The 15,333-nt window shown below is 47.0% G+C and overlaps 1 protein-coding gene across 1 annotated transcript in view; it reads left to right on the forward strand.

The window, feature by feature from the left end:
• Positions 1-477: 477 nt before the first annotated feature.
• The window catches only part of APCDD1L (APC down-regulated 1 like), a 60,956-nt gene continuing 46,100 nt past the window's right edge, over positions 478-15,333 (forward strand). The window contains exon 1 of the mRNA XM_029611641.1: positions 478-587. Coding sequence (XP_029467501.1) covers positions 548-587 — 40 coding nt within the window. The 5' untranslated portion in view covers positions 478-547. The remainder of the gene's footprint in view (positions 588-15,333) is intronic.

The following is a 15,333-nucleotide window of genomic DNA, read 5'->3' on the forward strand; positions in this document are numbered from 1 at the left end:
GGTGCAACCCATTAAACGCATTAGGCAGGCGCCTAGGGCACCAGCCATTAGGGGGCGACAAAGAGCAGCCATGCGGGGCGGTGAGCGGGGCCCATCCTGCTCCTGGCCCCGAAAAGCAGACGCTCAACGGGCCGGGCGCGCATCTTGGCGAATGAGCTTGGGACCGGGGAGGGAGGGAGGGGGTGGGCAGAAGGTCCGCCTAGGGGACCTAACCCCCTTGCAGCGGCCCTGGGATGGGGCAATAAGAGACAGGGCAGTGCATCCTGGGGGACAGGGGATAAAGGGCAGGGGGGATGCTGGGGGGACTCCGTGCTGCCCCCGTCCTTTACGTGCAGAGGAAGCTGGGGTGCCCCCCAGCTGCCCTACTCCCCGTGGAAAGGTGCGGGGGGGGGGGGGGGGGCCTCTGCCACAGGCTCTGCCTCTGCCGTGTGACGGGGGCTGAGGTCAAAGCTTGGCTCCTAGGAAAGCGGCTCCACCTCCCTATAAAGCGGCGGAGCGCGGCTCGGCGCCGCCGCCTCCCTGCGCCGGGCTCCGGAGAGCGAAGAGCATGCGGCCGAGCCGGTGGTGGGCGCTCGCCTCCCTGCTAGGTAAGTGCAGCCCGGGCAGCGCCCGCGCTTCCAACTCGGCGCCCAGCGGATGCGCTGGGGAGGAAACACAAATTGCGAACTGCCCGGCGGCTGCACCGGCTCCGAAGGGATCCTCTCTCCGCTCACCGCTGCTGCTCTCGCATTTAACTTTGCACAGACTCCGGCTCGGCAATTTCTTTTCTGTTTTGTCATTGATCGGGCTGGCTGCCCTTCGCAGAAGATCGTAATATTATTATTATTATTATTATTATTATTATTATTATTTTATTTTTGCTGAGGTTGATGTTTTCCTAACCTCGGCCCCTTAAAACGGGGGGCAGGTATCTGTTCTAGGGGTTGGGCGCTATGGGCAGATTCGAAGAAGTCAATCCCTCATTAGAAAACCCCCGTTAGGAGCGCAGCCGGATCTGCGCGTGCACTGCACGCTCACTCTGAACGCGCAGCACTCGTGACCTTTCTTACCGATTCTCTGGGGCCAGGTGAACCAAGGCGGTATCCCACCCCCCCCCCCCCCCCTTCTGTGTCGCGGGGGTACCTGGCAGCCTGGGGGAATGGCGTTTGCCCTGGGATCCTGCTCGCATCAGGGACTCTCCTGTAATGGGTGAGCAAGGCTTGCACCAGCGGCACCAGCACCAGTTCTCCGTTTTCCCTGTCCCCTTCTCTGCTGACTTTCCCCCAGAAATCGTGCGTTTCCCCTTCTCCCTGCTTTGCTTGCTGCCGCCGCTGCTTCTCTTTGATCGCCGTCCCGCTGCAGTTCATTGTTACTTATTTCCATCGGCGCTTATTAATGTGGGCTCATAAATCTTACCTTTTTTTTAATAACCCCCCCCCCCCCACGCTTAAAAGCCCACGTGCAGGGCTCACTATTGTAGCCGGGTCGTGCAATGAAAAGCATGAGATAGATTCGGGGCTTCTTTCAACTCTTCCTCATGGATGGATTCTGATGCTGCTGCCGGTTTCGCTTCCACCTTTCGTTTGCTTCTCAGCAGAGGAGCCGACTTTTCAGAGTGACAGGAGAAAATCGGGTTCAGGGAGGGAGTTTGTTCGGTCCTGGGGCAGCGAGGCCGGGCGGTGCTGCACCGGGGGCTCCCACTCTCTTTCTCTCTCTGAGCTACGAGGTTTCAGTCTCCTTCAGAGCCCCCTGGAAGCCAGCAGAGGGTCCCCGGAGGAGCCACCTGGCTCCTGAGCTCAGCCCCCGGAGAGGCAGCACAAGTCCCAGCCATCCAGTGTGTGGCTAGTGACAGTGGCCCCTGGCTAGCCCCCAGCCTCGGCACCGGGTGGGTGGCTTCTCTTCCCATGGTCACAGAGCAGGAGGAGGTCCTGGGGGGGAGGGGGGGACACTAGGGTCGGAGAGCCTGGGGTTAAAACCCGCATTTGAAAAGGTGGAAGAGGCGATCTTTCCCTGAACTCGCTGAAATGCCCCGGGCTGCCAATGCGGAAAACCCCAGAGATTATGTTCGGTTTGTTCTGCACTGGAAAAGCAGCCCCTGTGGCAGATTCGGATACCGGCTCTGTAGCTGAAGTAGATCCCGTGGGTTTGCTTCCAGGTAAATACTTCCCCAGGCTCCTAATTTTCTCAGATCTTACAGAGAAACTGCCCCTCCTGCTGCAGCTCCCGAGCTAGAAAGCGTCCCAGAGCAGCCCTGCATCGGCGCTCTCCGCTTTATCAGCTCTCTCTCTCTCTCTCTCACTCAAATACTTTGCTAATCTGGGAAGAAAATGCAGCAATCATGTCAAATGGGAAGAAAGTCGGATCCCCTGCAAAAGAGGGAAACGGCGTGGCAAGTACTGAAAGTAGATTCAGCCCTCCCGAATGCAAGAACCTGCTGAGATTAGAATAAATCAAATAGTGAGGGTAATGTTTCTCAGTCAGAGCAGTCCATAGCAGGCACCAGTTAATGGTCTGTACCCTGAGCAAGGCTGCACCCCCCCCCCCTGCCTAGTACCTGGATGTGAGCCCCCCAGGGAAGATCAGGTGCCGCAGAAGAGGAGCAAATGACTGTAGCATCCCCTGGAGAACGGGATCGTCACAGGGTGGGCTCTGATTACCACAGTCTGTGAAACAATGAATGAGATACTTACCACCACCCTCCAGTCCATAATTCAGGCTGTTAATAAAACAACTGAAGAAGATGACAGCAGTTAGAAGTCCTGACTGGGCTGTATAATGAGTTTCTGTCTCTGTGATGTTCAAATGTGTTTTTAGCCTGCTTTCTGAAGGAAAGATGGCTTTGTGCACAATAACTTTTTATGTTTGGTGTCCTGTCCAAGCCACATTTTTGGGATCTGTCAGGGGGTTGAAGGAGTATTTTATTTTGGGAGACACATATATGCACGGACATGCATCCCAGATAAAAGGCCCCGTTAGGTCTAGAGGGAACTTCTTGTTACAAATGAAGTCATTGCTGTGCTTAAAAACCAAATTCGACACTAAGTCATTCATGCTGCAGTCTCGTCTACCTATGGCCTCTCTGAATCTTTTCACTTTGTACTTCCGCTCAATAATGAACTTTAGATGGAAGCCAGACACAAATGCAGACATACTCAGGAGGAAGTGGGGTTAACATTGATTGAAAACTGTATAGTGTGGAGTAATATTATCCCTAAATCATACCTCCCCACCGCATACTCAGCTTCTGAAACTGGAGACTGGTTTACCGTGCCAACGTCTACCCTGTCTGCTGTCTTGCATGTTACAAGGTGATGAAACGAATTCTCTACCCAACAGTTCTCAGTCGTAAGAGATATGCTGACTTACAACAGGATAGAGCAGTGGTTCTCAACCTTTTTCCCATCGTGACGCACCTGACAGACTACGCTCACATGTGTGACACACTGCTCATTACAATTCACGGCGGAAATAAAAAAAATAAAGGCCCAGTATTATTTTTATTGTTAAGAATGACACAAGGGAAAGATACGTATTCTGTCTGAACAGAAATTGCATAAATAGTCAACATCCCACACCAAAACAGCACCAACTTCCAGCACTCAAACAGTAACCACCTTACCTAAGAAAAGGCAACACTGAAAATATTACACCAGGCCTTAAGACACCAATACACCTCCTATTAGTAAAAAGGAACAAGTCAGGCTGCTATAGTAGGGATGTGAATCGTGTCCTCGATCGTCTTAATGATCGATTTCGGCTGGGAGGGGGAGGGAATCGTATTGTTGCCGTTTGGGGGGGTAAAATATCGTGAAAAATCGAAAAATCGAAAAATCGCAAAACCGGCACATTAAAACCCCCTAAAACCCACCCCCGACCCTTTAAATTAAATCCCCCACCCTCCCGAACCCCCCCCCAAATGACTTAAATAACCTGCGGGTCCAGCGGCGGTCCGGAACGGCAGCGGTCCGGAACGGGCTCCTGCTCCTGAATCTTGTTGTCTTCAGCCGGCGCCATTTTCCAAAATGGCGCCGAAAAATGGCGGCGGCCATAGACGAACACGATTGGACGGCAGGAGGTCCTTCCGGACCCCCGCTGGACTTTTGGCAAGTCTCGTGGGGGTCAGGAGGCCCCCCACAAGCTGGCCAAAAGTTCCTGGAGGTCCAGCGGGGGTCAGGGAGCGATTTCCAGCCGCGAATCGTTTTCGTACGGAAAATGGCGCCGGCAGGAGATCGACTGCAGGAGGTCGTTCAGCGAGGGTTCCGGCGCCTCGCTGAACAACCTCCTGCAGTCGATCTCCTGCCGGCGCCATTTTCCATACGAAAACGATTCGCGGCGGGAAATCGCTCCCTGACCCCCGCTGGACCTCCAGGAACTTTTGGCCAGCTTGTGGGGGGCCTCCTGACCCCCACGAGACTTGCCAAAAGTCCAGCGGGGGTCCGGAAGGACCTCCTGCCGTCCAATCGTGTTCGTCTATGGCCGCCGCCATTTTTCGGCGCCATTTTGGAAAATGGCGCCGGCTGAAGACAACAAGATTCAGGAGCAGGAGCCCGTTCCGGACCGCTGCCGTTCCGGACCGCCGCTGGACCCGCAGGTTATTTAAGTCATTTGGGGGGGGTTCGGGAGGGTGGGGGATTTAATTTAAAGGGTCGGGGGTGGGTTTTAGGGGGTTTTAGTGTGCCGGCTCACGATTCTAACGATTTATAACGATAAATCGTTAGAATCTCTATTGTATTGTGTTCCATAACGGTTTAAGACGATATTAAAATTATCGGATGATAATTTTAATCGTCCTAAAACGATTCACATCCCTATGCTATAGAGCCCTACACAGAAACTACACGCCAGCAGAAAACCTCACCTGAATCACATGTGCTGACCCTCACCTAACAAAGAATAAAGAGATCAAAACGCATAACTAGAAGCACGCAGACAAAAACTGAACTGGAAACCGCAACAAGCCAGAGAGAGACTGTATGCAGTGTAACGAAGGAAAAAGAGAAACATCACCAGTCCTCATAAAACAAATCAAGAAATATAAAATCAATAGCAGCAAAACTGTACTAACAAAAAGAACAGATTATTTCAAAAGAGCTGATGAATGGAATGTCCAATAATTAAAAACTCATAAAAATTTCCAAATAACTATAAACTATTTCAAAATAGCAGACACAAAGGCCCAATAATGAAAAATAATAAGGATACAAAAAATGTTTTGCTCTGCATACCTGGGAACGTTTGATATTCAGGTGCCCCGAGACTGTTTTGAATTAGCAGGAGGAGGGATGGTTTGCTTGCAACTTTCTCCTCTCTCTCTCTCACACTGGCTCTCAATCACTAACATATTCACATGCTTTTTCTCTCTCACTTATATAGGCTCTTAATTACACATTTACACACATGCTGTCTATCTTTTCAGGCTTACACACACAGGCTTTCAATCACACACATACATGCTCTCTCACATATAGACTCTCAATCACACACAGACACACATGCGCTCTCTCTTTCTCTCATTTACACACAGGCTCTCAATCGCATACTCACATGCTCTCTCACCTAAACCAGCTCTCAATCACACACAGACACACATGGTCTCTCTTTTACTTATACACACAGGCTCTTAATCATACATACACATGATCTCTCTCTCACACAAAGGATTTCAATCACACACACATAATCTTTCACACAAACAGGTTTTCAATCACAAACTTACTCATACAGGTTCTCAATCATGCATTTACATTCATGCTATCTCTCACACACAGGCTCTCAATCACACACATACTCTCTTTCACATATACAGGCTCTCAATCATTCACATACACGCTGTCTCACTCACTCACTCACACACACAGGATCTCAAACACATAGCTTGCCCATTCACTCACCCCCCCCCCCCCCCCCCCCCCCCCCCCCCCCCGAACTAGCAGCAGCAGCAGCCTCTTCCACTTCCAACCCGAAAGGCAGCAGCAATCTCCTTCACTTTCAGCCCTCTTGGAGAAGGAGTCCCATCGGCCGCGGGGGTTGACCTTGTTCTTCGTTTTTCTCCGAGCCGCGCTGCTCATTCCTCAGGCCGCGCCTCTCTTCCTTCTTCGGGCCGACGCTGCCCGCACCAGCATGGTCTCTTCTTCCCGCGCACGCACCCGCTGCTCACCACTTCCTCTTCCGGGCCGCGGGGGTGTGGGCGGGAAGAAGAGATCATGCCGGTGCTGCTGACTCCAGCTGTCCTGCCTCATTCCGCCCGGGCTATCAGCGTTTTAAGCCCAGGTGGAGGACCTATTATGCTCGGGGGAGCAGCGGAGGATCGGGAAGTGTGGCGGCACACCGGCTGAGAACCACTGGGATAGAGCATCAATGTCATTTCTTTTTCTACCCAAGGATGACTACAGAACATTAGGGTGCCTGGTCCAGTTCTAGTGTTTAATTCTGAACCCAAACTATTCTGAGGCTGGAGGTCATTTTTCCATTAAGAAGAAAATTGCTAAGGTATGGGAGTTCCAAAGCTGATTTTGGATGAGCTGCCAATGAAAAGCCACACAGGTGCTCCCTAGAATCCACTGTGATCAGTGAAACCTTGCTACAACTCTTTCTGAAATGTCAGAGCAATGCATGAGGTGTTCTCTATGCTGCATAGAGCTGTGAATCAGGAGAACTCCTGGGACACAAGGTCAGATCGCTGCTTTCTCTGCTTTTCTGTGAGACCCTAGGCAGGTTAACTTTGTCTCTGGGGTCTGCAGGTTACCCATCAGCTAACAACAGTGCCTGATTTTCCCCATTGGCTTTGTACCATTCCCATTTGCTGTCGTCTTTCTTATTCATGACTATATTATGGAGCAATGCAGAAAGCCACTAGGGTAGGCCTTTCTTTCAACTTCACTTTGCCAGATGCATCTTGGTTTAGTTTTGGATTGCAACTTTGGTTTTCTTCAGAGCAATTTCTGGCATTTGAAAATCTCCTTACTCAACAATTTGTGCTTGAGGGAAAAACAGGGAAACCACAGTAAAGCTGTTCACTAGACTTTTGTACTGCATTCCTGTTTGTATTCTCTCTCCACGTACTCTGCTCACCAGCTGTCACTGAGGGAGCAGTGGGCTGATCACAGTCACAGGCTTGCTGGTTAGAATCTGGCTGTCAGTTTTTGACTCACTTAAAAAAAACAACCCAAAAAAACTGTAGTATATGCAAGCAAATGTGCCAGAATTAAATATGCACACTACTTTTGAAACAAAATGACATTAAAATGAATAACGACAGTAAAAAAAAACCCCAGGCATTTTCCCAATAAGGACCAATCCATGTGAATTTTAAATTTGATTTATTAAAAATGTATAGTCTGTGCATATCACACAGTTCTTTGCAGCAGATCACATAAAACTAGTCACATCAGATTACTAAGAAAATACTTTCAGTCAGCACAGATACAAAACAAGGACAAAATTAACAAATAATCAAATATTTATGCCACATCCTCGATTAGGATATCTTGCAAGAGAGAAAAAAAAAAGCATTACCTTGAGACATTACTTGGCTTCATGCTTGCCTGTACATGTACATTTTTAAAGCTTTTTTAAAAGTTTGGCTAAATTCAATTGTTCTGCTATAATCTGGCAGTGAATTCCAAAAACATAAGCTTGCAACAGAGAAGGCTCTGCTTCTGCTGACAACCAAATGTGCAAGCTCCAATATTAACTTTCCTTCCGACTGCAATGAATGTGGTGGTTTGTATACTCTCAACGCTGTATCTGCACAACAATACAGTGAATAATTCTGTGGCTGAGAGATGCAATTTTGTCCTGGATTCTCCAAGTGATAGGCAGCCAGTATAGCTAGGACGAGATTGGGGCAATGTGATGACGCATGGGGGTGGCAGTCCGAATACATGCAGCTGCAATCTGTACTAGCTGCAATGGACGTAAAACGTAACTTGCAATAATCTAGACCATTCAGTATTAATGCCTGAAGGATAAATCTAAAAACATCTGGCTCTAACAAGGGACAAAGTCATCTGACCGTACAAGTTTGAAAATACAGATTTCATCTGAGATGTTAGTGATAAACCTGAGTCAAATATTACTCCAAAACTGTGCACTTGCTGACTGACTAAAATGTCAGGATTTCTAAGTGAAGATGGAATATTGCAAGGAGGAACTTAACTAAGCATTAAAACCTCTGGGGCAGATTTTCAAAAGGGTACGCGCATAACCCCCGAAAAGCTGCCCCTTCCACCCCCTGCACGCACTGAGCCTATGTTGCATAGGCTTGGCGGCGCGCGCAAGCCCCGGGACGCGGGTAAGTCCCGGGGCTTTCCTGGGGGGGGGGGGGCATGTCGGGGGGGCGTGTCGCGGCCGGCGCGTCATTGTGGGGCGTTCCGGGGGTGTGGATGCAGCCTCCGGACCAGCCCCCAAACCGGAACATGGTGCACTGGCGCGCTCAAGTTACGCCGGTTGCGCGAACAAAAGTACGCGCGCGCGTACTTTTTAAAAAATCTGCCCCTCTGTGTTTATAATGTTCAGCATTAGTTTGTTGTGGAACATCCAACACTAAACATCCTGTAAGTATAAAGAAACCCATTTGAAGGCCTCAGACCAGGAAGATGTGTATTGGATATCATCAGTGTAAACTCTGTAGTTTATGCCGAGACATGCAAAAATCTTGCAAATAGGAGCAAGATAAATATTAAATAAAGTTGCCAATAAGGCAGAGCCTTGCAGCACTCCAGTAGTCACAGCCTTTCAGTCTGAGCCTAGGTTCCCCAATCTATTTATTATTTATTTATTTATTTATTTTATTTTAATACTTTTTTTATACCGACATTCATGATACAGATCATATCATATCAGTTTACAAGAAACAGGGGGTAATAACATTAACCTTAACCAGAAGAAGAGGATGTACAAGCAAAACAAAAATTACATAGAACAGGGGTAATGAACTGGGGTGATGGAAGAAAACAGAAGTACAGAGAGAACTCAATAAGTAGTTACAAAAGCAGTGAATGCGTGTACTTAATAGGCCTTAGTATCGGGTTTGTGGCATGGCTGATGTAGGCCTTGGTCAGGGGAAGGCTTTGTGAAACAGCCATGTCTTAAGTTTTTTTCTGAAAGTCAGTGAACAAGGTTCCTGTCTGAGGTCTGGGGGGGTGGCATTCCAGATGGTCGGTCCCGCTGTCGAAAAGGCCCGTTCTCTGGTGGTTGACAGATGGGTGGATTTGGCGGGAGGGGCGTGTAAGGAACCTTTGTATGCTTCCCTGACAGGTCTTAAGGAGGTGTGGAGTTTGAGAGGGATTTGCAGGTCGATGGGGACCTGGTGGTGAATAGTTTTATGGATGATAGTAAGAGATTTGTGAAGGATTCTGAAGCTTATTGGAAGCCAATGCAAATCTCTGAGGATGGGTGTAATGTGATTTCTTCTGTTGGTGTTTGTCAGGATCCTAGCAGCTGCGTTTTGGAGCATCTGAAGGGGTTTAGTAGAGGAAGCTGGGCGACCAAGCAGAACAGCGTTGCAATAGTCTACCTTGGAGAACAGAATGGCCTGGAGAACAGATCTGAAGTCGTGAAAGTGCAGGAGAGGTTTGAGTCTTTTCAGCACCTGTAGTTTGTAGAAGCAGTCCTTGGTTTTGTGGTTGATGAACTTCTTCAGGCTTAGATGGTTATCAATTATTACTCCAAGATCTCTTGTTTGTATGATCAGTGTTTTGGAACCATGTGTTAAACACTTTTATATACCGAAGTTCGTATGGACATCACGTCGGTTTACATAAAACGAAAGGGAAGAAGAGGAAGAGAAATCGAAGAAAAAAGTTACATTATAACAACTGATTAAATAAAAGAGGCTAAGACAAGAGAAAAGGATAGAGAAGAGTGGATAGGTAAAGGGGAGATTTAGAGGAACAGGTGACTGGTTTAAGAAAACATAGAATTAGCACAAAAGTGGGAATATGTACAGTGGAGGGGTAGGAGGTTGTCAAATAAGAGTGGCGGGGTGTTATGAGAATGCCTGTTTAAAGAGCCAGGTTTTTCATTTCTTTTTGAAGGTCTGGGTGCAAGGCTCAAGTCGAATATCAGGGGGCATCGAGTTCCAGTGATAGGGGCCAGCAATGGTTAAAGCACGGTTTTTGGTGGAGTTGAGGTGTGAGTGTTTGGCGGGGGGAATGAATAGTGTGCCGGAGTAAGAGGATCTGGTGAGTCTGGTGGGAGTGTGGAAGTATAGGGATGTGTTTAGTCATTGCATGTCTGGGTTGTAGAGGGTTTTGTGGATTAAGGTGAGGGTCTTGTATAGAATTCTAGAAGAGATGGGGAGCCAATGTAGGTCTTTTAGGATGGGAGTGATATGATCGCATTTTTGAGAGTTAGTGAGAATACGGGCAGTGGAGTTTTGGAGCAGCTGCAGAGGTTTGAGAGAGGCAGCAGGAAGGCCTAGAAGGAGTGCATTGCAGTAATCGATCTTGGAGAAGATTACTGCTTGGAGAACAGTGCAGAAATCGTTTATGTGAAGGAAGGGTTGAAGTTTTTTAAGGACATGGAGTTTGTAATAACAGTCTTTCAGGGTGGAGCTAATACATTTTTTGAAATTGAGGTTGCAGTCAAGGGTGACGCCTAAGCTTCGTGCTTGGTGGAGTAAGTGGGAAGAAGGGGAGGAGGGAGGGGGACAGAGGGAGGAGAGGGGGGTGGGTTGTGGGTGAAAAGGAGAAGTTCAGTTTTTGAGGTGTTCAGTGCTAGATTTAAGTTTGAGAGAAGAAGATTAATAGATGATAGGCAGTTTTGCCAGGTTTGGAGAGAAGCAGTGATAGACTTAGTGATAGGCATGAGAATTTGGACATCGTCCACATAGATGTAGTGGGTTAGGCCAAGATCAGAAAGGAGACAGCAGAGGGGCAACATGTAAATAATGAAGAGGGTTGATGACAGGGAGCAGCCTTGGGGGACCCCATGGGTGAGATTGATGGGATGGGATTCGTGGTTGCCTATTTTTACTTTGTAAGTTCTATTGTCAAGATATGATTTGAACCAGTTGAGGGCTGAGCCAGTAAAGCCAATCTCAGCTAGTCTGCATAAGAGGGTTTTGTGGCAAATGGTATCGAAAGCTGCGGAAATGTCGAATAAGGCAAGGATGTATGATTGGCCATTGTCAAGACCTTTGATAATGATGTCAGAGAGTGAGAGAAGGAGGGTTTTGGAATTAAAGTATTTCCGGAACCCGAATTGTGAGGGGGAGAGAATGCTATGTTTCTCGAGGTGTTCGGAGACCTGGGTGTTGTCGACTTTTTCTAGGAGTTTAGCAATGAAGGAGAGATTAGAGATGGGTCTGAAGTTGGCAGGTTCAGTGGGGCATAGGTTGGGGGTTTTTTTAGAACGGGTTTGACTATGGCCTGTTTTAGGATGTCTGGGACAGTTCTGTGTGTGAGGGAGGAGTTTATGATGTCAGCTATGGGTTTGGCTAGGGTGGAGGAAATCGATTTGAGGGTGTTGGGTGGAATGTGATCAGTCGTGTGGGCTGCGGGTTTTATTTTCTTAATGAAGGTTTCAGTTTTGGAGGCAGAGATGGTGTCAAAGGTGTTGATGGAGGTGTTAATGTTGACAGAGGGGATGTGGAAGTTAGGGTCAGGAGGTGGAAGGTTCAACATGATGTTGGAAATTTTGTCATTAAAGTATTTGGCAAGGCTGTTGCATTTAGTTTTGGATTCAGCGTCAATTGGGAGGGAAGTAGGGGGTTTGGTGAGCTCAGAGACATAAGAGAAACAAACTTTGGGATCATAGAGGAAGTTGTGGATCTTGTTGGTATAAAAATCCTGTTTGGTTTTCTGGAGAGCAGTTCTGTATTTGTGAAGGGTGGATTTGTAGGAGGCAAGGAGGGTTGGGGAAGGGTCCTTTCACCAGATTTTCTCAGCATTCCTTAGGGTGCATTTAAGGTTTTTGAGTTCAGGGGTGTTCCAGGGTTTCTTGTTATGTGAGTAAGGGTTTATTGATTTAGAAATAAGGGGGCAATGCTTGTTGGCAATGGTGGAGTTGATTTTCGACCAAGTATTAAGGGCGAAGTCTGGGTTGGAGCAGTCTAGTTCATCTAGTGCCGTGTTAAATTAGGTGATGAGGTCTTCTTGGTTGCATGATTTTCTGTATTGAATGAAGGAGGTGTGGTTGGAAGGAGGGGGGGTTCTGTTTATGGAGAGGGATGATTTTATAAAAGAGTGATCGGACCAGGGGACTCTTGAGCATGAGGGGAGTTCTGTAGGGTGGAAGAAGGAGTTAATGAAAATGAGGTTGAGGGTGTGACCAGTTTTGTGGGTAGGAGTGTTGATAATTTGTTTGAAGCCCATGGCATCTAGGGAATTTAGAATGGCTTCGCAGCTAGGGGAGAGAGGGATAGAGTCGACGTGTAGATTGAAATCACCTAGGATGATGGCTGGGGAGTCGAAGTTCAGGTTTTTTGTAATGAATTCAGTGAGGGGGGAAGGGTTGTTTTCTAGGAGACCAGGGGGTGAGTATACAAGGCATATTTGGAGGCGGGGTGATTTGAATAGGCCAAATTCAATTTTGGAGTCAGAGTTGGAAGGTTGTGGTCGGAGATTCAAGGTTTTTTTAGCGGCAAGGAGGAGGCCATCTCCGCATTTCTTTTTTCTAGGAATGGAGAAAATATCATAGAGGTGGGAGGGGAGTTGGTTGACGAGGACGAGGTCGGTAAGTTTAAACCAGGTTTCGGTGACAGCGCAAATGTCAGGATTAAGGTCGAGGAGCATGTCGTTTAGTATTGGGGGGTTTTTGACGAGGGATTGGGCATTGAAGAGGATAATTGAGAAGGCTGTTAGCCCGAGGAATTGTGTTAGAGGGGATATCATTATGGGAATGAGAGATCTTGTATAGGCGGAGGGGTAAGTTTTGAGAGGCAATCTGAGGGTGGGGGGACGGGGTGAGATCTTGGGGATGGATCTAACTAGTTGAATCCTGTTAGTCAGCAATAAAGAAAACCATTTATGTACCACACCTGCAATACTCAAAGACAATAATTGTGCCAGGAGTATATTGTGGCCCAAGGTGTCAAAGGCAGCAGAGATATCCAATAACACCAGCACATATTCCATGCAACTATCGAAAACTCTAAGAATTGTAACAAAGCTGGGTAAGAGTAGTGTTTCATACTGTTAGGCCTTCTAAAACCAAACGGAAAGTGGTCAATCACTGCATTTTGCTTCACAAGATCTTGTCAGTTGAGTGAGTACAACAGTTTCTAATATTTTGGCTAGGCACAGTAAAGATTAAATTGGCCTATAATTTGCTAAAACATCAGGATTGGCAGTAGACTTTTTAAGTAGTGGTTGAACAGATGCTTGCCTCAAGCAATTCCTAACCTCTTCTTTCAGGTGTTTAACTAAAATAGTTGGGCATGGATTGAGTGGTGAATTCATCTTACCTAAAATTCCCATTATTCCAATTTTGGAAGTTAACTCAAAAGAATCCCAGACTGTTTCAGAGTGAATATCAGCAATAGATGTTAGTGTGGAGACTGAGTTAAAAGAACGGCAAATGTCAGAAATCTTTGTTACAAACAAATGGCACCTAGTCTGCCCATCTGTCCAATGTATCTAGCCTTACAATTCCCATCATTGCCCCTGTGGTTATCCCATGCCTTCTTGAATTCAGATACCATTTTTGTTGCTACCACCTCCACTGAGAGGCTGTTCCATGAATCCACCATCCTCTCTGTAAAAAAAACATTTCCTAAGATTACTCCTGAATCTACCTCCTTTCAGCCTCATTTCATGACTCCTCGTTCTAGAGCCTCCTTTCAATTGAAAGACACTCATCTCCTGTGCATGGCATAATGAGATATTTGAGTGTCTCTATCATATCTTCCCTATCTCGCCTTTCCTCTAGGGTGCACATGTTTAGATCTTTAAGTCTCTCCCCATATGCTTTAGAAGGAAGACCACTGACCATTTTAGTAGCCTCCCTCTGGAGCGACTCCGTCCTGTTTCTATCCTTTTGAAGGTGCGCCCGCCAGAATTGTACTCAGTATTCCAAGTGAGGTCTCGCCAGGGACCTTTACAGGGGCAATATCACCTCCTAGGGGTGTGCATTCGTATTGACCGCATATGTAAAACGCTACGCATATTTTTTTTTTAACTTAAAAAAGTGATGAGACATAAACGATCGGATTTCCCACATATCCAACATAGCTATGTTGGATATGTTGGAAATCGCGATTGTTGATCCAAAATTAAAAGTTAAACCCCTCACCTTCCTTAATCCCCCCCCCCAAAGACTTACCAGAACTCCCTGGTGAACTAGCGAGGAGTGAGGACGCTATTTCTGCAATCCTTTGCGAGGAGCATGTGACGTCGGCGCCACGTCGAGTGACGCGGCGTCACGTGATTCCCCGCGGGGTCGCGCCGGGGGGGTGAGGCCCCCCCAAGCTGGCCAAAAGTTCCTTTTGGGCCGAACGAGCGTTCCGGCGCGACCCCGCGGGGAATCACGTGACGCCGCGTCACTCGACGTGACGCCGACGTCACGTGCTCCTCGCAAAGGATTGCAGAAATGGCGTCCTCACTCCTCGCTGGATCACCAGGGAGTTGTGGTAAGTCTTGGGGGGGGGGGGATTAAGGAGGGTGAGGGGTTTAAATTTTTATTTGCACATATGGACATATACTCAACTCATTGAATTCTGTTTATGTCCATATTGACCGCAAATGTGACCCCCTTTGGACATATGGACATATGGACATAAACTTTTGCTCTGCACATCCCTATCACCTCCCTTTTTCTGCTGATCGTTCCTCTCCCTGTGGAGCCAAGCAGCTTTCTGGCTTTTACCGTCACTTTATCTTTTTTTTTTTTTTTTTTATATTATTAAAATTTTACATTAATCACAAGCATAAATATATGCCATAAATTTCAGATAGTACTTTACAATAAAGCAGTGGAAATATTTAACACACAATAAAAAAAAATTCCAAAAGACAAAATATTTAAGTGCTATCCATAAAGCTTCAATCTAAACATATATGTTCAATACGAATTCCTCTCTTACTATCTGATCTTACCATGTAATTTGGGAGAGCAAAAAAATAACATTAAAGGAGCAGAATTACCAAACTGATTCTTAACATATTCTGAAACAGAGAGTAGTGGGTTTTACTTAAACTATTCCAGTACTACTAGAAGGAACTGGTAAGGATTCACTTTTTGAATTTAGGAAAATTTCCAATTGATCTGGCTCCATAAAAACATACCTGTTATTTTCTTTTCAAGATACATTTGCAAGGAAATTTTATCATTATTTTGGCACCTATTTGCCGTGCTCTAGGACATAGTGAAAGACATTTCTTCCTACGCACTTGCGTTGTTTTGATAATATCT

This window comes from Rhinatrema bivittatum, chromosome 8, assembly GCF_901001135.1.
Source record: "Rhinatrema bivittatum chromosome 8, aRhiBiv1.1, whole genome shotgun sequence".
NCBI lineage: Eukaryota > Metazoa > Chordata > Amphibia > Gymnophiona > Rhinatrematidae > Rhinatrema > Rhinatrema bivittatum.